At 29.1% G+C, this 21,878-nt stretch overlaps 2 protein-coding genes across 2 annotated transcripts in view; one reads left to right on the top strand and one right to left on the bottom strand.

Annotated features, from left to right (window-relative positions):
• Positions 1–21,878, top strand: part of LOC112679270 (ALK tyrosine kinase receptor-like) — a 411,089-nt gene that overhangs the window by 302,462 nt on the left and 86,749 nt on the right. The gene's annotated exons all lie outside the window — the stretch shown is intronic.
• LOC112679262 (putative sodium-dependent multivitamin transporter) lies at positions 6,601–17,047 on the bottom strand. Its single transcript, XM_025549003.1, has 10 exons — positions 16,664–17,047; positions 13,599–13,820; positions 12,071–12,295; positions 10,928–11,043; positions 10,156–10,398; positions 8,456–8,630; positions 8,138–8,350; positions 7,897–8,051; positions 6,819–7,027; positions 6,601–6,755 (listed from the first exon to the last, which is right to left on the bottom strand). The coding sequence occupies exons 1-9, from the start codon at positions 16,772–16,774 to the stop codon at positions 6,820–6,822; spliced, it is 1,668 nt and encodes a 555-aa protein (XP_025404788.1). The 5' UTR covers positions 16,775–17,047; the 3' UTR covers positions 6,601–6,755; position 6,819.

Genomic DNA, 21,878 nt, shown 5'->3' with positions numbered 1-21,878 from the left:
TATATAAATATTTTTATTGTTTATTAATTAAAGTAATATAAAAACTTAATTTTGATCGATTTATGCAAATAAAATTATAATTGAGACGAACCTTGAAAAAATAATTTTAATAAAAGTCGAATTATTATCATTCAGTATTGTCTACTTTAATTAATAAAAATAATATGAAAATTGTTTTACGTCTGTAGTTATTGTCTTTCAAAGCCGGCGGTAGTCACGTTTAAAGTATTAACTCTTTAACACCAGATTTAGAGCCGCATAAATGTCCGGAAAGAATGTCGCCCGTATTTTCATATCGCAATAGAGACCATCGACTAATTTTTTACGATTCAATGCATATCATTATAAAAGAGACAGTGATGTCTGATGTCCGATCAACTTTTCCACATTGGCTTGCCTTTTTATCGTCATTTAAACATTAAAATATACATTCACCCTTGGTGGAACACACAAAGTAATGAACTGCCCAGGAAGTGAATTATATATGTATATTAATGTTATTTGATTTATAGCACGTGCATGTCCCCAGCCCTCTTACTAAAGATATTCTAGAAAATTATTTTGCAGATAATTTGTTAGTCATTTATTTGAATTTGTTTGATAAATATCCGAATTTGTTTGACAATAGTTTTTATGCAATACCAAAAATTATGAGTAGTGGCTGGGGACATATGTCTACAGCCCTCACTAGTCTAAATCATTTGAATGTCTCATTTTTTTTTTTACTATAGTTTTGTTTGACATTTGTTTGAATTTGTTTGACAATTTTCAAAACTCTCACTTTAACCCCACTCCCGTTATAAGTGAAAACCTGATTTTCCATTTCTCTAGCCCCCACTTTTTGAATATTAAACTTTTTTTTTTTTTTTACCATCAATTTTTTTCACAGTTTTTATTATCTGTACTATAATCTCTATCCCATTATATGAATAATAAAAAAAAGTGTTGTTCTTTCATTTTCACGTTTTATAAAATACATATCATAATTTTGGTAAGTAATTTAAATGTATAATATATATCTAAATTGGTCAATATATTAATATAAGATGTGGAAGTATAGTCTGTATGTATTATGACACATCATAAACCATAAACCATAATATTAATATTCGTATGTAATCGGTAGCGGTGCGTGAATAAAATGTACAGAGAGATTTCAACTTTTATTCAACTCTTGGCTATTTATATACATTTTTACTTGAAATATTAGTATTTTATGTAATATATATATATATATGCCGTAATAACTGATTAATTTAGCTAAATAATTCCAATTATTGTTAATTATATTTTTGTTAGAAAATTATTGAACTTCATTTTAAATAAATAGTTTAAACTACTGAAAAAATATTGATAATATTGCATTGTTTCTTATATTATTATGTATATTATATATATTATAAATTAAATTCTAACTTCAATTAATTTATATTAATTTTATAGATACAATTAAAACTGATAAAATAACAAACTAAAATTTACGTTTATATTTTTTGTCCAATAACTCATCAAATGTATAAAATATTTTGATTCCATATTTTTAATTTTTAACAAGAACACGGCAAGTTTACGAATATAATTGCACTGTCCATTGGCATAATATACTTATGGGCGTAAATATAAAATTGATATATCTCAATTATCAAAATAATAATTCAATTATATTCCCGAGAAATTATTTCGAATTATATCTCGTTTATTTTAAAAACAATCAATTCTTGATCTCGAAATGAATATCGAATGATTTTCATAGAACTAAGGAAAGTGGAAGGAATACCATTTTGAATCTTCATAATCGAATTAGTAAATACTAGTTGTTAATTCTGAATCTTTAATTGAGTATTTTCAACTCGTGCTACTCGTGGGACTAGTTGTTAAACAAATATAATTTAATAAAAGATTTTTCGCTTATAATGGGAGTGGGGATAAAGTGAGGGTTTTGAAAATTGTCAAACAAATTCAAATAAATGTCAAACAAAACGATGGTAAAAAAAAAATGAGACATTCAAATTATTTAGACTAGTGGAGGCTGTAGACATATGAATTCAGCCCCTACTCATAGTTTTTGTTATTATATAAAAACTATTGTGAAACAAATGATGAACAAATTATCTGCAAAATAATTTTTTAAAATATTTTTGGTGAGGGGGCTGGGGACATGTACATGATTGATAGCGTACCATATTATAATTTATTAATGCGATTTTATTTTACAAACGAAATCGGCTGTTAATGTGAAACTTTTATTTATGTATTTTTTTTTTCATTTATAAATTTATTTTCTTAACTATTGATACATTGTGTAATCATCGACTCGGAAATATTTCGTTTAGTATTTGAACGGTATAGTCAGTATTTATTAACTTTTAAGGGTCCTACAGTCCTATTTCCATACCAACATTAAATAAATTACAGGATTAGATACTTGCAAAAATATTGAAACGTGCTATTGTATAAGGCTATAATGTTTTTTAAAATATGCTTCTTTATAGTTTTTGATCTAGCTCCCATTTTTTATTATGTGTTTTATTATTACATTATTAATTATTAATTATACAATCATTTTATCAACAAATCGATACATTTTTATTAAATTAAATTTTTTTTCTTTTTGGAAACACGATCTAATTTCGTTGTAAATATTCCCATATCTTATCAATACTGCCAGAAAAAAAGAAAACAGAATTTTAACGTATATATAAACAATTAAATGTACATTAAGAAGACAACTTTTGTGAGCTTGAACACTTGGAATTTACAAAAAGAAACAACTAAGCGTTTTCAGATGAGAAAATATTTAATTACTAACCTTTTTATAGAACTTAAGCCCTTAAAAAAACATACCTAACCTTCATTTTTTTTGAATTATGCAAAAAATGAATACATAAATTAGAATATTCAATTATGAGTGTGATAAATTCTATTATTTATGCGTTTAATTCGCATGATTTAACGATAAAATATGCAAAATGTCAGCTACAATAAAATTGTAATAACTAAATGCTCATTTATATTTATAAAACATAACGTTGGGTTCAAAATAATATAATTTTTTAAAACTCATTTTCATCTAGTACCTAATCATTATATATATTTTTACTTTTTTTTACTCGTGCCTTGGAAATTGTTTTTTCGGAATGGCTCTAAGAAATATAAAACGGTTATAACGAAACTTTTCAATGAATTTAATATCAAATACGGACTGTGATTTTGTTACATTACTTTTAGCACTAACTGAGAATTCAACAGGAAATTACCCTTTCGTGTTAAAATTTAGATCATCTTAATAAATGGTTTTCACTCATAATTAGTTTTATACTTACGTATTTATGCTGCGTGCAAGGCAAAAATTATCACATTACGTAATTTTTATATAAAGCTAAAAATCATTGCTTTAGGTACCTACAATTTTTACAAAACGTATATCATTTATCAGTGGCGTACATTCAATCTTGCTCTGGAGAGGATTTAACAAAAATAATCTTTTTTTTTTCGTTGCACAGATAAATAAGATTAATAACTGCTATAAATAGATATTATTTTATACAAGTTTTTTACCAATTTACAGTTTACTTTTACATTACAGTAAATTAATAGCTATTGGAATATAAAAACAGCATAGTTAACAAAACTTTTCAAACACCTATCAATATAATTATTTAATTATCGTAATATTTGTATAGTTGTATATTTTAAATTTAAAACGTAATAATGAAACTACAAATATATTACACGTCATCAATAATAAAATAATTTTTTTTTTTTTTTTTGATCCTGGGGGTTGAACTCGGAAAGAGCACGAGACTTATATTTCACATTTCAAACTAAAACTTAAAATGTTATTGAAATGCATACACATATACATATGTTATGTTTTCATTATGTTTTTCCAACCAGAAAACTATTTGTTTCACAATTTATTTAATTAATATTTTTATTTTTTTTTTTTTATCTAAACTATTTCACATCAATTTATATTTCGATGATCGTTTCAGTGTGAGGCATATAATCAATAATAATTTCACACGTATAATTTTAAATGTAATTTACCGTGGTATACAATACAAACACGTAAAACCACACGATTAGTAGTATAATCATGTTCGCAACCCCGTCTATGCAACCACAATAAACATGTTATCATAGCTAGTGTTGGTTTCATTTATTTCTGTTATTCTTCTCGCTGTAAATATATCATAAACTGATACTGAATTTTAACCATATTAAAAAAACGTATAAGATAGTTTAGTATTCAAATGAAAATAAGTGTGTACTAATCCACCCGGTACCTGTATTCTTCGGTTGCATACTAGTTGCGTTTCAAACACATCTACAAAAAAAGCTAGGATTTTTTATTATTCAATTTGTGACCCAATGAATATTTGCCATAACTATCATAGTTGTATAATACAATTGTTCCACATTTGATAATACAGACAGCTAGCAATCATATATTTTAGGTCTAAAACATTATAACATAGGTATTGATTTTTAATATTTCAAGATGATTTTCAACCTTAGCTGATATAATATAACGACAGTTATATTGGTTCCAAAATACAATTTAGTCTTTGCTTTAATCGAACATTACATCGCTTTTCTAATTTTTAGGCACTAAACATATATTTAAAATAGGTATACAATTAATTGCACATAATTATGCATTTCATTTTTGTTCAAAATATATTTTTTCTTCTTTAAGAACCATTAACATTATAGTGTGTACAGGATAATTGTCTTACCAGTTTTCGGGTTATTTTATAGTTTTATTCATAAATATATATATGTATAATTGGATTAGTACATACTTTACTAATTAAAGGCGTTACCCTTATTAAAATTGAATAATTATTCATGTAATATAAATTACATTTTAAATCTAATTTTTGCTATTCATAAAGTTTATAATTATTAATTACTAATCTTATATATATAAAAATGGTCACCCGTTGGACCAACGTATTAAAATAAAATTTATAGTATTTTATATTTTCTTTCGAATCGTTTATAATTTGACAAATAATAAAAAAAAGAAAGAAAGAAGTTCTTGAACTTTATGAAATTATCTTATATTTTTAAACAGTATTAACCAAAAATAAATATTTTAATTTTGTTTGTCCTATAATATAAGATGGTATTTAAAATATTCATAAAATATACAGCAAGTGAATGTTTTCTAACTTAGTTGTAATTATCTTTTTACACTTTTTTTTCGTGAAAGTAAATGAATAAAATATACGAATAATATTTTTTTCGGCATTCGGAGGGCTTGTAAGAGTTATTTTTGTTTATGAAGAGATAAGCAATGGTATTTTAACTTAAATTATTTTGTATAATCTTTTTGAAAATTTCAGTTTTTCCTCACCAATAATACTCATTTGACACATGTTAAATCTTTTCGGTTAGTGTGATCGCTTACGGAAAGTTATATTTCTACGGAAGCTCTAACTAATCTAAATAATCTAATTAGATTAATACCCTCTATTTTATTTATTTTTATTTTATATTATTTCTGAAATTAAACTCAGCACACTGTTTCTGTTTTTATCCCTTTTTTCTTTAAAGATTATTTCCGTAATATGCCCTTTTCTTAACTTATGTGCATTTTAATGGGTAAGACACTTTCGAATTTTTTTACTTCAAAAACCCATTTTCTAATATTGTATTAGTTGGTCATTTATAATTATAACGTAATGATGTGTTTTTATTCGGCGTTTGATTGTAAATTATTGACATTATAGTGTAATTTTATTAAGTATTAAATATTATAAGTGATTTGTTTATTAAATTTATTTTATTTAATTATTTTAAGTTAAATATCTTCTATATATGCACGAATCATCGATTAATTAATGAACTCGTATTTGATAAAAAAATTAAACAATAAATCTTTTTATTTATATGTCAATGAATTTCAATATTAACTACTGATAATCCGATTTTTTTCAATTAAAGCTCTTAAATTGATTAGTTATTTGGAAGTAACTAAATTGGAATTCAAATTAAAGTCTCAAAGTCTCAACGAACTAAACAAAGAAATCGCTATGTATATATAATTTTTTTTTTGTGTAAATTTTGAAATTTGAAATTGATTATCAGCATTATTTTATTTATATAATATAATGAAAGTAGATTTGTATTTAATTCATAGTAATGTTCAGATAATAGATAATCAGGTAAATGTGCGTTGGAATACATTTGTTTGTCTAGTGGTAAAAAAAAAAACAAAATCAGATCTTGAATAAACTAATACATGTTTGGTAAAATATAAAAGTAATTAGTTTAAAAGGATAATGTACAGCTTTATTAGCATATCACCAATATGAATTAGTTCTACTTGAATAATAAAGTAAAGATTTTTATATGAACTTGCAAAGTGCATTGTTTTAAGTACAATAAATAGTAAAATAATGAAATGTATACTTTTATATAATAATAATAATTAATGATAAACTAAGAAAAAAAAAACTTTATTTAGTAAAGAAAAATGGTTTTTAGAATCGAAAAATAACTCAGCTAATATTTGCCGGAAGAACATAAATAAGTATAATTGGTTCGTTTGAACTATAAAAAATGATAAACAAAAATAACACAATCCAATTACTCAGCTTGTTAAAAACTTTTCTAATGTACATATAAATAATCGTATTTTATTTGAACGCACATTTGTAATAAAACGTGGAAAGCGCTATAGGATCGAACGTAAATGAATTCCCCGGTGGCGTATAATGTTCCATCGATATTGGCTGTTATCACTACAAAACGATATTTTTTTTTAAACATTATCTGATTAAGATATTAATATTATAAGCACTAACACTATTGGCTTTGATTATATTCATTTTCGCGTCTTTTCAATCGTCTTGCAACAAACGGAGTGAATAGATCCGGATTTAAATCTCGATTCTTCCCGCGAAATAATGCGCTCACAATCAACGCCACTACGAGCGTGACTAAAAATCCCAAAACTATGTAGTACATGTAACTGATTCGGTACAAATACATGTAATCGTCGTGATGAAAATCTCTGCACAATAAAAGCATAATAACAACAAAATAAATAAAATAATAAAATAATAATACTCATAATAATAGTACAGTACATAATTTAATCGATGATTTGAAATCCTGAACAAAATAATTAAATTGACAACATTTAAAGAATTTAGTAACTAAAGTTGATGGTATACAAATTCGGTGAATGTCTTCTTGGACAACATAGCTTAGAATTCGGTTTAGAATCATTGAATTCTAGGCTGTAGTATAACAATATAGCTTTTATTCATAAATAAATGAACGGTAAATGATCTCCAGACCTTCTAAGTAAAACTTTTTTTAAAAATTTCAAAAATTTTAATTCAATGAATAATCCTTTCGTAGCACCTTTTAAACGTGTTCTGGAATATCTTATTTTAGATGTATATATGTAATAAAAACCACTTTTATTTAAAAAATACAATAATAAATATTGGTTCAACCAACAATATTCCCAACTAATACTTCATTGTATTCTAAATGTATTTTTTGGTGTTTTACGAGTAATTATTAAATTACACGTTGTGAAATCTAATCATTAAAAACAGCTCTACCCGTTAGCCTTTTTGTCGGGGTGTTAGAAACTGTAAATAAACAGTATAATATATATATGCAATATTATTATAATGTGTGTGGTCGTGTCGCTTAAATTTTCAGCTTTATTTCTGCTCACTTGACATGAAATCGTTGGAATTTCATTTTAAAAGAAAATAAGCAGAAGTTAAGAGGAGAAAAATTAAAATAAAAAAAAAAAAAAACATTTAAAAAGACTTTTGTAAATTATTTCTACCACGTAGTCGTTTCACCAAACAACGCGCTGGACATAAATTATTTTAGACACGCGACGTAGTACTTCATTACCCCAACGGTAGACCTGATGCGTTAGAAGATGAACGATTGGTGACCACGGTGCATGCTTCCGTGGACGTAGGTAGGTTTTCGATCGGTGGTTTGGGTCCACCGAAACCGAGGACGGATGTGAACGCCAAACCTAGTAGCAGACCGGTGACCGCGCCCTGGTAGAGAATGAAAAAAAAATGATAAACATTTTTTTTTCGCGCTAAGTCGAAACGCATCGCAACCCTGTCGCGAATAGGATTACGTTTTGGTTGACGAAAGGGACGAGCACTCCCAGTGTGAAAACCGCGGAAACAGGTCCTCCGATCACTCCGAATATGGTCAGCGCGCCTTGGTACACCGAACCGAAATATTTCGCCAGGAACGCTAACACGATGCAAACGCTGCCGTACGTGAGCACCATGATCTTCATGCAACCGACTCGGTACTCATCGGACATTTCCCGCGCTTTAAACGGCTGTACATGAGATAAAGAACGACACAAAAATTCACTTTCGAGCGTGATAATCTTAATAATAATAATTAAATTTTTATGGCGCATAGTTCGCATGATTCGATTTACCTTAATGTAGTCTTCCACCGTGATGGCTGCCAGGGAATTGAGTATAGGGGACACAGAACTCAACGCCGACGAGAATATTCCGGCCACGAACAGTCCGGTCAATCCGGGTATGGAACCCATTGTATCCATCGCGTACAACGGCATCAACTGATCTCCACTCGATATACGCCCGGATCTTCGGAAATCATTAGTTTATTACAAACACGTGCATTTTATTAACAAACAATATGTTGCGTGCACATAATATGAATTATTCACCTATAATTATTATATATATATATATGTGTGTGTATTTAAACAAAAAGCGTAACGTTTTGTTTGATTAGAATCCTCGGTCTACCATATATACTGGTGATTCTCATCCGTCCTTTAGCTGCCATCATACGGAAAAGTGAAATAAACATTTTTGTAACAGGTGAATCAACCCACAGATTTTCATACCCCTCCACTACAGTATGATATTCCTAGGACTAAAGTCCATGGATATATATTACCCCAAATATCCTAGTAATATTATACTTCCCGTAATATAAGCCTAGAAATACGATACGCCAGGGGGTTATGATAATCTTGAGATATCCGTCTTGTCGAATATGTACATGGAAGTATAAATAACCAGGAGAAATCGTACCCCTTGTATTAGTTCATTCTTGTAGAAAATATATTTATTTTTCACAAATAAGAATTAGTCCACTGGTATTAATATATTCTGTAATTATCGTATTTATTACATACCGTATTTTTTTTTTAAAAAAACTTTTTATATTGAAAATAAAAAAAATAAATAAATTTTTAGTATAAGTACTTCAAAGTACACGTTTTTGGAAAAAGGAAATTAGCCGAATAAATCACTGTTAAACACGTTATTGGCTGGAACGAAATGTTTTTCCTAGATTATTTATACCCTCGAGTACATATCCGTTTGTACAAACAGGTGTTCTAGGAATATCATATACCCCGGGCTTATTGTATTCCAAGGTTTCATAATGAGGGTTACGGTCTTCGTAAGCTGTTTATACCTTCTAAGGAACGACAAATTTTCTAAGTTTTAGTTCCTGGTGGCATTATAATATTATAGAGTATGACTGTAACATAATGAATTTTAATAATATTATAAAAGTAATAAGTTTAAAAACTACTAAAGATGATCAAATGCTTATGATCTTAGCTGTTAGATATTACATTCCATATTCAGAAGTTTGTTTTATAAATTTATGGATCGAAGATCTAAATGTACTGTATGAAAACAATCAAGGCTTATATATGATACATTGTTCAGAATAGTTTCTGTATTTCAGTTTTTTCTCATCAGTTCTTAGAATTTAATATATATATATATATAAATATGAATAATAAATGTTTAACCAACACCATTAGAAAAAAGTTTACCGTTTATTAGCACTCCTTCACCCCCCCACTCTTTCTAGGTTGAGAGCCATTGATTTATATAGTTACGAGCGTATGAAAATGCTGTTAAAACTATTTCACGAATCGAAAAAAGTTTTATCGGTACCGCGATGAATTATGTTTATCCGTTAACGAATATATAATATTTAATAATTTTAAATTTTACAATCGTGAATTTCACGTTTCCATTTTAATGAAACCCCCTTTGATATTAATAAATATAAACAAATTTTTTCTGCACGCAACAATGAGCGAACTGCAGTGAGTCCATAAAATATTAAAGTAATAATTACTTGATTGGATCGCATCCGTAATATTTTGAAAACATCGCCAGACCTGAAAAACTTGTCAAAAGACTTATCATCACCATTAGGGGCAAGCTCCACCATAACGCCGCCACGGCACTTTTGTAATCTTTCATCGTTAATAATCTCTGCATTTGTGTCTGGTTTACAGCGTACAAAGAAAAATGAGTGAAAGTACCCCCAATTATTATGCTAAACCAACTATGCCGCACTGTCGGATCAATATTAAAACTGAAATAAATAATAAACATCACGTGAACTAGTTTTTATTATAAAATAATTATTTTCATTACTTCCTCTTCTAAACGATAAATCACAACGATGCGTGCAAACAAAAATATAATATGAACCATATAATTTACTTTCGTTTCAATCACAATCTACAAGTGAGTGTGTAATGTATCTTACTGGATGTACGGTTTCTGATTCGGACCAGAGGAATAAAGCGAAACGAACATTAATGGAATTTCACCTCTAAGTACCCAAAACAACGTTGTCACCATACAAACCGCAAGACGTTTTACGTTTTAACTAGTTCGTTGTATCAATTGCTATTATTTTCTGATATCACAACAATAATGTTCATAATTCTAAAACAATTTATATTTGAAATGTTTAACCCCAGCAAAATCTATCTGGAATCCACCGTTTATTGACGTTCATGATTATTATCGGCGTAGCCGGTGTATGTGACAACACGTAATATCCTAATTGATATTCCATAATAAGCATATTAATCGATCGAGAATTCTAATATTACTTTCCAAAATCGATTCGTCCATATTCTTCAGCAATTTTCCAAATGTTCAATACTCCGCCTTGTTCGTACACTGCTATTCCGATCACCGCGATTATCGATGAATACATGAGTAGCGACTAAAACAATATTGTAATTCGATTTCGTTATCTTTTTGTGAGGTTTTTTTTTCATTTCACACCAAACCAACACGAAAAAACAACAAAATGATCGGTCGATTGCGGTTTGCTAAACAGCGCGGAAATGTGTTAATCAAAATCGTCTAATCGACTGGCACTCAAAACTTACAGCACAGCGATCCTCAAACAACTGTGTTCCATAAAAGTGATCTAAGGGTTCCTCGGGGACACATCTGAATCAAATGAAATTTAGATATATCTGTTAAATTGTTATATATATATATATATAGATTGTACATAATTTGGACCGTACCATCTGAAAATAACCAATACAGTTTATTGGTAGTGTTGATAATATAAATAAATCCCTACGTCATGTATTTTAAAGATATATACATTATGTCGACCCACCATCGATTTGACCAGAACGATTGCTCCGATCAATACAATCACACTAGGTTTTTGATAGTCTATTTTTTAACTGTCTAGCAGTTTTCATAATAACTGAGTAAAACGGAGAAAAAACTACAGAAAACATCAACCTAGTTTCGAATATTTGATAGCACACAATTACATTATACTATTAAATAACTTATAGCATTTTATAGATATTTCATAACTTTAATGATGTTTTTCCTGATAATATGCAATAAAGATAATCGATTTAAAGTTAATACTTAAATTAAAACCTATAATATATTGTTAAAAAATTTGGTCATATCAATCATCTCTGGAAATATAAACCGATCCATTATTTGACTTATTTCATTAAGAATCGCCCTAAGCAATAGTGCATTATTGGTTTCAAGTATAAAATGAACCATCCGTCCTTGCATGCAATTGACCATAGAGTTTCAATGTTTTTTATGATAATTGTTTTAAAATTGGCACTCCTAGTTTTCAAGGATCCAGGATTTTTTTATTCGTGTTAACGTCTTAAGGGGGTCGTGAATAAATAAATTTGAGAACCGCGGTGCTGTTATGAAGAAAATTAAAAATTAAAAATTAAACCGTTTTACGCGATTACTTGAAATAAATCCGTGATGATAACCGCTTTTATTCCTCCTATCGTCGAGTAGAACACGCACACCATACCGACGAGCACAATGGAAACGGTCCGGGGTAATCCGGTCACGGCTTCCAGAGTTAGTGCCGGAACGTACAGCACTATTGCCATGTACAATATCATTTGTACGCTGAAAGCTAACGACGTCGCCACTCGTGTTACGCTGCCGAATCGTTTTTCCAAATACTGCGGAACATAGACGAAATACAATGTTATCGTTATAATATTATAATATTATACTACAGCGAGCTTATGCGTTGATTACATCCGGTTAGGGGAGGAGTAATCGTTTGGGTCTACGACTTGGGCCCGAAATGTATCCGTACCCGCCCGCAAATCATGATCCTCGATAATTTCGAAACAATCTAAATAAAACACTTTTAATTGCATTGGTGATTTTATGGATAAACGATTTTTTTTTCGCAACTTTAATAGTATATGAACATTTTATTAGAAATTATTTATTCCTGTAAAAGGTTCTGTTAAATGCATTGTGTGTGGTACTAAATTGCGCACATCTACCAAAATTATGATATAATTGCGCAAATTTATAACACTCGTTTACTCACAAATTATACACGTATACTTATATCCCTTCCCATTCCTACAGAATCAGACTTACCTGCGAACATTTTAACTTCAAGGATGTAGTTAAAAATGAGTTTTTTTGCACTTTTTTGGTTTTAAAATGAAATATATAAAATTATATAGAAAGCGTCTATTTTTAAGATTTACCGCGAAAACAGTTACCCGTTTCTCAGTTCCAAGTACTTTAGTAGATCCCTTTCAGAACTTAAATTTTTCGTCTATGCATATTTCATGTACTTGGTTGTTCGTATTTTGACTTTTCGACGATGGTTACGAACATTGTTCTTTTTTATGGAATTTTAATTTAAGTGCAGTTTCTATATAAATAGCTGTTTAATTGATAGTTAAAATTCCAATGCAACGCTTCTGCTCCATTAGTTGTTTTTTGTTGAATAATTAATAACTAAATGAGTGGTTAATCGAAATCTAATCTAATCCTCCAAAATCGTATTATCACGTGGTGAATTCCATCGAATGATCTCTTATATCTTATTTCGTATGCAACCCCGTTTCCGGTTGTAAATAGAAAACTGTAAAATGTGCACAAACTAGCTGTGATCCTTATTTCATGTGAAGACAATAACGTTTTATTAGATCACCCGCCTCGCCCAAGGAAAATGCTGTCAACACGGGTGCCCATCGTGTTCCGTCTTCAGGGCCTGATTTAGGAATTTCGAGGCCCTTAAGCAAAATAAAAAAAATTTAGAATTTTAGGATAATTATTTTATTTTATTTTATTTTTTTTAAAATTATATTTTGCTTATATTAATTTTATACGATGGAAGTTGTATTCTAAAAAAGTCTTTGTTAAAAGCCTCTCCCTCTTAATAACGGAAAGCCATAGCCAGTTGCCTATCATATTTAACGATAAATATGATCCTTTCGTCGTCGCTCGTTTTACCTCGTAAAGCGACAAGTTGCCAAGTTTAAAGAACACCGGCAAGTACACGTATCCAACCACGGGAATGGCGAGCGTATACCCGATGACCACGATGGAGAACTGCGTGCTGTGGTAAAATATCTCTGCACTCAGACCATACATGAGAATGGCTGACGTGAAACTTGCCATCAGAGAAAACGCCACCGGCAGAACTTTTTGATTCTTGTTGCCCAACATGTATTCCTAAGGTAATGAAGAAAGTGGAAAAAAATTAACAATTTTATATTAATAATAATAATAGTATCGTTCCAAATAATACCTATGTTTTTGGTACCAAACACCTAAGGTGGCGCAATTATTAGCCTACGCAAAGACTTAATAAGGATGATGATAATAATAATAATAATAATAAAATAATAATAAAAATTGTTTATTGCTTAAAAAAATTATTAATATCGACAATTATTGAAGTCCGTTATCCCCAAATATCACCGATTATGAATTTACAAGTTACAAGTAACTATAAAATTAGATTAAATCTTATTTTATAATATATTATTTCATAAGCTGTATGGGTATTTTTTTTATTTGGGTTCCGCTGATTAATTTTATATTAATTATACCAATTCTATATACTCAATGATTTTAAATGTAATCACTTTTATCGATTATACATAATTTCTGTGCATTGAATTAAATAAATAATAGGTTGTACAATGACATGCTCCGAGTATTTAAATATCTGTTTTTTTCTGCAGATTTTGAAAAATAATATTGTTTGATAAACAATTTGAAATCATTACATTATAACATATACCAATTTTTTAAAATTCTTATCGACAGCATTTTATAAACTTGAATTTATTTTTTGAATGGTAATATTTAATTAACTAAAAATATTTACAGAATAACGGACAGAATCGTAGACATTTTCCAAAAAAAATTTCATTTTGTATTATTTGTGTATCAAAACTTTAAATGTTCATAAATAATTGACAACTAATTATAAATACGAGTTTAACGTATTGACATTCTCAACAATTGTTCTGTTTAAAGATTAGAAATTTGAAAATTAGTGCCACAACAGAAAGAAGAAAGATTTAAAATTGTACTGTATATTTCATAAAACTAATAGTTTACTCAAGTTGAATCGCTCTAGTCTATATAATTCAAAACAATATAATTTAAAAAAATAAATAATATGCTATATTCGACAAAGACGGTTTGCACTAGAGACGACGTGACCACACGGGCAGTGGCAGTTTTTAGAATGTTTTCTAAGGAGGCGCAGATAAATGTCATTTTATGTAACCTTTTAATATGTTAAGACACAAAAATATTCAACTCGTTAATAATTAAAACCACTTAAAATGTAATCGAAAAATACATAACACAGCATTATATACACAACAATATATACACAGTATAAGCTCCGGAGACCTGTGAAACCGCCACAACCATGGCCGTATCTGAGGGAGGGTTCAAGGTGTCTGGATCCCCTCCGAAATTTCTTCAATATTTTACGAATGTTTAAAAAAATTATTTATTTTAAATACCAACATAAATATTTTTGTTCAAAAATTATTTAAGCTCCAATTAATCATTGACTGCTTTTAATTTTATATCATAATATCATATGAAAATGTGATATTAATTTTAATAAAATAATATTAAATCTTTTTCTATCTTATTCTTAACGAAATATCAAAAGTCAAAATCTAAATTCAATAAAATTACAATATAATGTTTTGGACCCCTCCCGAAAAAAATTTCTAGATACGGCCATGGCCACCACATACACGTATCATTTGAAATTATCTTCGTTGTCCCCTCGGACAAGATCGAATGGAGATCGCGAACGTGGTTTATGTGCAGGACGAGAAACGTAGGCGAACAGCAATGAACAATACTTCGCCAGTGTTACGCGGAGCGAGTACCGTAGTTAAGGTTAGGACCAGATAACTAAAATATTATCTGGATAAAGATAACAGCAAAAAAAAATTATCGAAAATACAGATAAAAAATAAATAATCTAGATAAAATACAAATATACATACATATACATGTATATTAATATAAATATAATATTTAATAAAATTTTACCGTTATGTCTGTTATAGTATCTATTTTATTGGATTATGTTGGTCCGACTTTAGCTGTAGTATATCAGTTATTAACTTAACACAAGCTATCGTTATAAAATTCGGTATGATGAACCAATAGACCAATAACGAAAGTTAAAAACTTAATTTTCAAAATCAACATGAATATTTAAAAAAAAATATATATACAGAAATTGTTATATTTTTTTCACGGTAATAATTTATATTTGAAGACTTATTATTATTTTATTTATAAGAGCATTTGAGGTAAAGGGAATAAAACGTCGAAAACTAAAAATGTTCTGATTATTTTTATCAACATCAAAAATCTATCTCAATTTAAAAATTATTTAGCTTGGTGGAATATATTGGCTGGACCCATTTCGCCCAAAAATAAACCTGTCCGTTTTATCCAGATACCCGTTTCGCTTAAATGTTGTTATTATAAGATTCCCGTTTCGCTCTGACTAATTTAGATAAATTTAAAATCAAGTTGGCAATGATCATTTTAAATGATATTATGTTGTAGTATACTTTTATTTTAAATTATATAGTATTGTAATATTTGAGTATCATTTAGCGTTATCCAGAGAAAACTACGAGGAGGCGATACTGTGTGTACTCTCCAAAAAGTTGCTTTTGAGTTCGCAAAAATGGTAACATTTAAAATTTAGTCCAAAACACTTATAATAACGTATTATTGTAAACCAAATGTACTCAAATACATCACAATACTTATAAAAGCATATTATTAAAGAAATCAAACTTGCACAATATTTATAAAAATTTGTCAACTTGATTTTAAACTTATCCAAACTGATCTGGGCCAAACGAGAATTTTATAATAAAAAAAAAATTTGGACGAAACGGGCTACGCCCGAATATTTGCCTGTAAAGTAAAAATATGTAGACAACCTATAAACGTATATGTGAAACGATAAACGCGTGAATATAACCATCTACAACACGATCGTAACACTGCACCTGAGTGGTCTTCTGTTTGCCGCCGGTGAACCGGTAGTAGACGCCGACCGAGGCGGACGCGATCAACGTGAACGCGAACACGACGTAGTCGGCGATGCCCAACGGTGCCATGACGGCCGCGCGGCCCTCTTCGACGGCGAAGGGGTTGGCCCAGCCGGTCGGGAAACGCGCGTCGGCTGCGCCACGAGGTTTCGTATTCGTGCCCGGTTCCCGGCGCGACCGCGTTCTCTCGCCGGCGACTGACCGGTTCCACCGGAACTCTGCGCGAGTACGGACGCGACGGTCGCGACCACCCGCAGTCGGGATCGAGTCCGTTTCACGCGCGAACCGACGTGCGAATCGCGTGTGCGACGAACGATTCGGTCGTCCGACGATTGGCGGTGCCGCGGTACGCGGACGGACAGTGCGACCCAGCGGCGTAGCCAGGTGGGGGGGGATGGCCTTAACGAGTTATAACCCCCCCCCTCCTACCTAGTAAGTTATTATAGTATACGATCGTTTTAAGACGTACGTGCAATGTTATATTGTATCATGTCGTCGTCAAACGTTTTTTCACGGTTTCGACAAACTATATATAATAACAAATTTTATATTTTGACTTATGTTTGATGGACTTATCAAAATTAAAAAGTTAGCACTTGATCATGAGAGAGAGAGAGAGAGAGAGAGAGAGAGTTGAAAATGTAAAACCCTCCCCAAAAATATTTTTCTAGCTAGGCCACTGGTGTGACCCGCTCGGGCGGCCTCGTGGCATGTCTTTAGAACGCCAAACACGTCACCAGTCCGACGACGTACAGTTGGACCAATTGTTTCGTCCGCTCACCCAATCCTGCATTGCCTTCGGTTACTTATGAACCGATTTTTATTAGACATTCGATCACGGCGCGTTGGTATTTTTCCACGTCCATTAGTGTAAAATCTGTGCACGGTTGCGATTTTTCGGGAACCGAACATTCAAAAACTGGGCCAGTCGTTACGAATTCGATTACGAATGTTTAACGTGATCTCATACATATCGCTAAACTATATTGCTACAACAAACACAACGTTTAGAAAATAAATAAATAAACATTAGTATCCGTGGAGATATCTGTCTGTTTATTCGAACATTATTTGAAAAATACATCTAGAAAGTCATTTAGCGTTTTTCACTGGCTGGAGTATTTGATTTTTTTTTTTTTTGCATTTTTAATGAATACATATTACTGACTTACCAGTGAGCGCTTAAAATGCATTACTTATTAAAATCACGAAAACGGTTATTTACGAGAATACAATTATCACGCATAATCAGTGAACACTTATTAAATAAAATCACTTTTCAGAAGACTAGCTCATCTTAATGTGTATATACACATAACAGAAGAACCTTTAAATTTCTATTTAAAATGTATAGTTCGTAGTACGAACATTTAAAAACGATAGGCACTTGTTTTCAAAACTTTGCGTACTGCGTAATATAAAACGGTAAAATAATGTATTTTATTTATAATTTTTCTAAAAGTTCCTGATTATTCGAAAATCCAATATCGATCCTCCGGTGGTCTATAATGTATAATCAAGTTAAAATTACTACGCAGGAGTTCAGGTGCATCGACGTTACTTGGTTTTTTACTACTACTGCTACAACTTCGCCGGATCATATGATGTAAAAATAATTAACCATCGGTTTTGATTGACTACAATTTGAAATTTGAAAAAAAAAAAATAATCGGTTGCGATATAAACGATGTGGAAATAAGCAATTAAGAAAAAATATCACTCTGTGTATTATATTATGAGCAATGTTAAAAGTGTTTTAATATTTAAAAAAGATCGACACCGAAATCCATGAAAAAAAACAAATTAATCCAGTAGGAGTGTACGAATGATTAAATGGATTATTTTCATATCCTTTTATTACCTATACTTATTTTACGACCGATTTCAAGTGGGCATGAAAAAAACTGCACACCTTATCATACAAGGCTACACGATACGTGATGTAAATCGTATTGTTAACAAAATACTATATTATTATATAGGGTATCCTAGGATGATTCGACAAATGCAAAAATACTTTTGTTCTGTTTATTATTTTTATTCATTATTTTTTTTATTTATTTTTTTTTATTTTTTTATAAATGTTTAGTAACTGTGCTACAACAAAAATGCATTAAAAGATTTTTTTTGATTTCTAGAACTCAAATTTAAAAATTTGAAATTTTATTCTACAGTTTGAAAAAAAATTCAAAAAAACCATTTTGGAAACCAGATTCTTAAAAAAAAAATATTGGTGCTTAAAAATCTAATTAAGGTAGATCCGTTAATTTTCTATGATCTTTTGAATTTTGTGAAAAAGTCAACAATATTATTATATAAATATTGCTATAAATATATATATTAATATCTGATTGAAATTAATTTTATTACAACATTTTTAATTATTATTTTAATTATTAAATAAAATTTTCCAAAACTTTGAAAATTCATAATAAATCAAAGGTTAAACTATAACAAGTTATTTTAAAACCATAAATTTTCTATAAACCTATTTAAAAAATATTTATTTAAAATTTTTTTCAAACTGTAGGATAACATTTCAAATTTTCATTTTGAGTTCTAATTATTAAAATAAATCTTTTAATACAATGTTACTGTTGCGCAGGACCTAAGAAATTATTAAAAAAAAAAAAAAAAATAATAATAGACAAAACAAAAGTTATTATTTTATCTGTCGAATCATCCTGAGACACCCTATATATAACGTTTAATATTTTCCAAACGCTTGAAGGATATATCGTACACGCTTTAGATTCAAACACGAATAAAGTGCGAACGGAAACGAAAGAAAAAATAATAATAACCAACTCACATAACATCATATATAACTGATGTGCCACTGGAAAAATATGTCTTTAAAATGGTTTTCTGTGGATCAATAACAACTTAGTACACAAAATATATACATTTTATATGTTTTTTTCTTAATCTTCACAAATAAAAATCGTATGTTATGCTCAAGTACATCAAAATGAAATTGTACTATTATTGAAATTTTTTTCTTTACTGGGCTTATGTACTTTAATCATAGCCGATGAACAATCATGACAAACTTTGTATATAGTGAAATTGAGTTTATCAACTACGTGCGATAAAAAATTGAAATAACGATTAAAATAGTCGTTCTTGATCACAGGTTGGTGACCCTCAAGGAGTAGGTTCGTCAAACAACGCTCCAACAAATTTATATTTGGGAAACGTTGCAAAATATTAAATTGTAATTAGTTAAATAAAAATTACTTTGATGAAAACAGAGTTTTTAAATTAATTTACTTTATTTTACAATTAAAGTGTTCACCAACTGTAAAATTGTTTTAGTTAAAAAGGGAAAAAAAAATGATGTATTAAAATCTACGACGTTTTATGTAAATTAGTTTATATTATTAAACGGCGAGTAAAATATTATCACCGTCCTAAAAACAAATGCGACCAAAATAGTATTATATATTAACCAATATTCTATTCACATAAATTATTCGTTTAATTTCTCTTAAAGATTTTAAATTACATTTACTATATTATAAATGTATTTTATACGAATAGGTGTTAATATTATCTTTGTCAAGAACCGTATCGTGTGATAAACTTGTGAAACCAATGTCGTTTTTTATCTAATGTGTAGATTATTTTTTATATTTTGTGGATGAAAATTAATACTTTATACCAAATGAATACAAAAAATACGTCACCACTGTACTTGTCATCCTAATGATATATTCAAAGCGCCAGTGTTACTAACTACCAGCTACAAAGTCAGTGTTGCATGAAGAACAAAGCGACAATAAAGACAAACGATTAAATATCTCGATGGGTTTATATTTATGTTCACTACTAGCCGAATGGATCATTAATATTTTATAACAAAAAGCTGATCATAAAAAATAATAATTATTTTCTTGGTACAACATGCGTTTTTCAATAAAAGTATAGAAGTACTCAACAGAACATTACTCTAAATGACGTATAGAAAATTTAATCGGGGTCGATTGAATACATACAATCAAAAAAAAAAAAAAAAGTTCTATCATGCTTTCTCGAACTCCGAAACCTCGAAAACATTGAAAAATCGATTTTTTTTTTTGTTAACAGGCAAACTACGTATATAATGTGAATTGCATTATTCATATATTAAGCATTTTTTTTCTACATTATTTTATGTTTTCATGTATATGTATATATTTATATATATATACATACATATGGAATAATAAAGTAACATCTTGTTGATAACTCTAATTTTATAGTACGGATACATTGACCTTTCATTGTGAATTGGTGTTATATTTTAGATTCTGAATAAAACCATGTCTTACCCTGATATGTGCATGTGTGTGTATTTTATTTTTTGATTATTTTACTGTTTTTAATCAAAAAGATGCTGTGATCATCACAATCGTATGAGGTTTTTGAGGGAGTTTCGTTTTGATAACCATTTTTTAATTCTAACATAGTTTTCTGAATAATTGAGAAAAATAGACGAATTATTACACTATACAAAAAAATGTAGGATACACTGATTTTCAAATTCGATATTATTTTTTACTGTAACTTGAAGAATTATAACTATAGGAACTTAAAATTTTCACTGAACGCTTATGAAATCGTCGTTTATACAATTAATTTTCAAAAGATTTCTATTTTTTTGTGTAATTTATGGATATTTGAATATGTAGTGCTTTTTTTTTTTTGTAAAATTTGGATGAAATAATATTAGTTTGACAAAAAGTCTTGAATATATAATTAAAGTTTTTTATACACGTATTTTCTCGGTTAATGAAAAAAAGAAATTGGGTGGTTTTCATAAATAATATTGCGTTAGAATATAATTATTATTTTGAAATAATGAACCATATCATGAAAATTTCGTTATTTTTGTAGTCAAAAATTCATAAGTCTTTTAATTTTAAAACTCAAGATTTAAAAATACAATACAATAATTTTTATAACATTTCTTTTATAAGCATTACAAAAATATTTTAGCCGAAAATCAAAAAGATGTTCATTCATAAATAATTTTCGATATGAAATATTATTTAGTTGGTAAGATAGATGTGTAGTTTTACAAAATTCTCAATAGTTTCCAAAATAATTGCAAAGAAACTGACAACATTTATCAATTTTATCGACCCATATCATACCTCTTATTTTCATTTTTCCGAAAGCAGTGGTACAT

The sequence above is a fragment of the Sipha flava genome, unplaced genomic scaffold (genome assembly GCF_003268045.1).
Source record: "Sipha flava isolate LNK unplaced genomic scaffold, YSA_version1 0_pilon_pilon, whole genome shotgun sequence".
NCBI lineage: Eukaryota > Metazoa > Arthropoda > Insecta > Hemiptera > Aphididae > Sipha > Sipha flava.
This window is presented reverse-complemented; position numbering and strand designations above follow the sequence as displayed.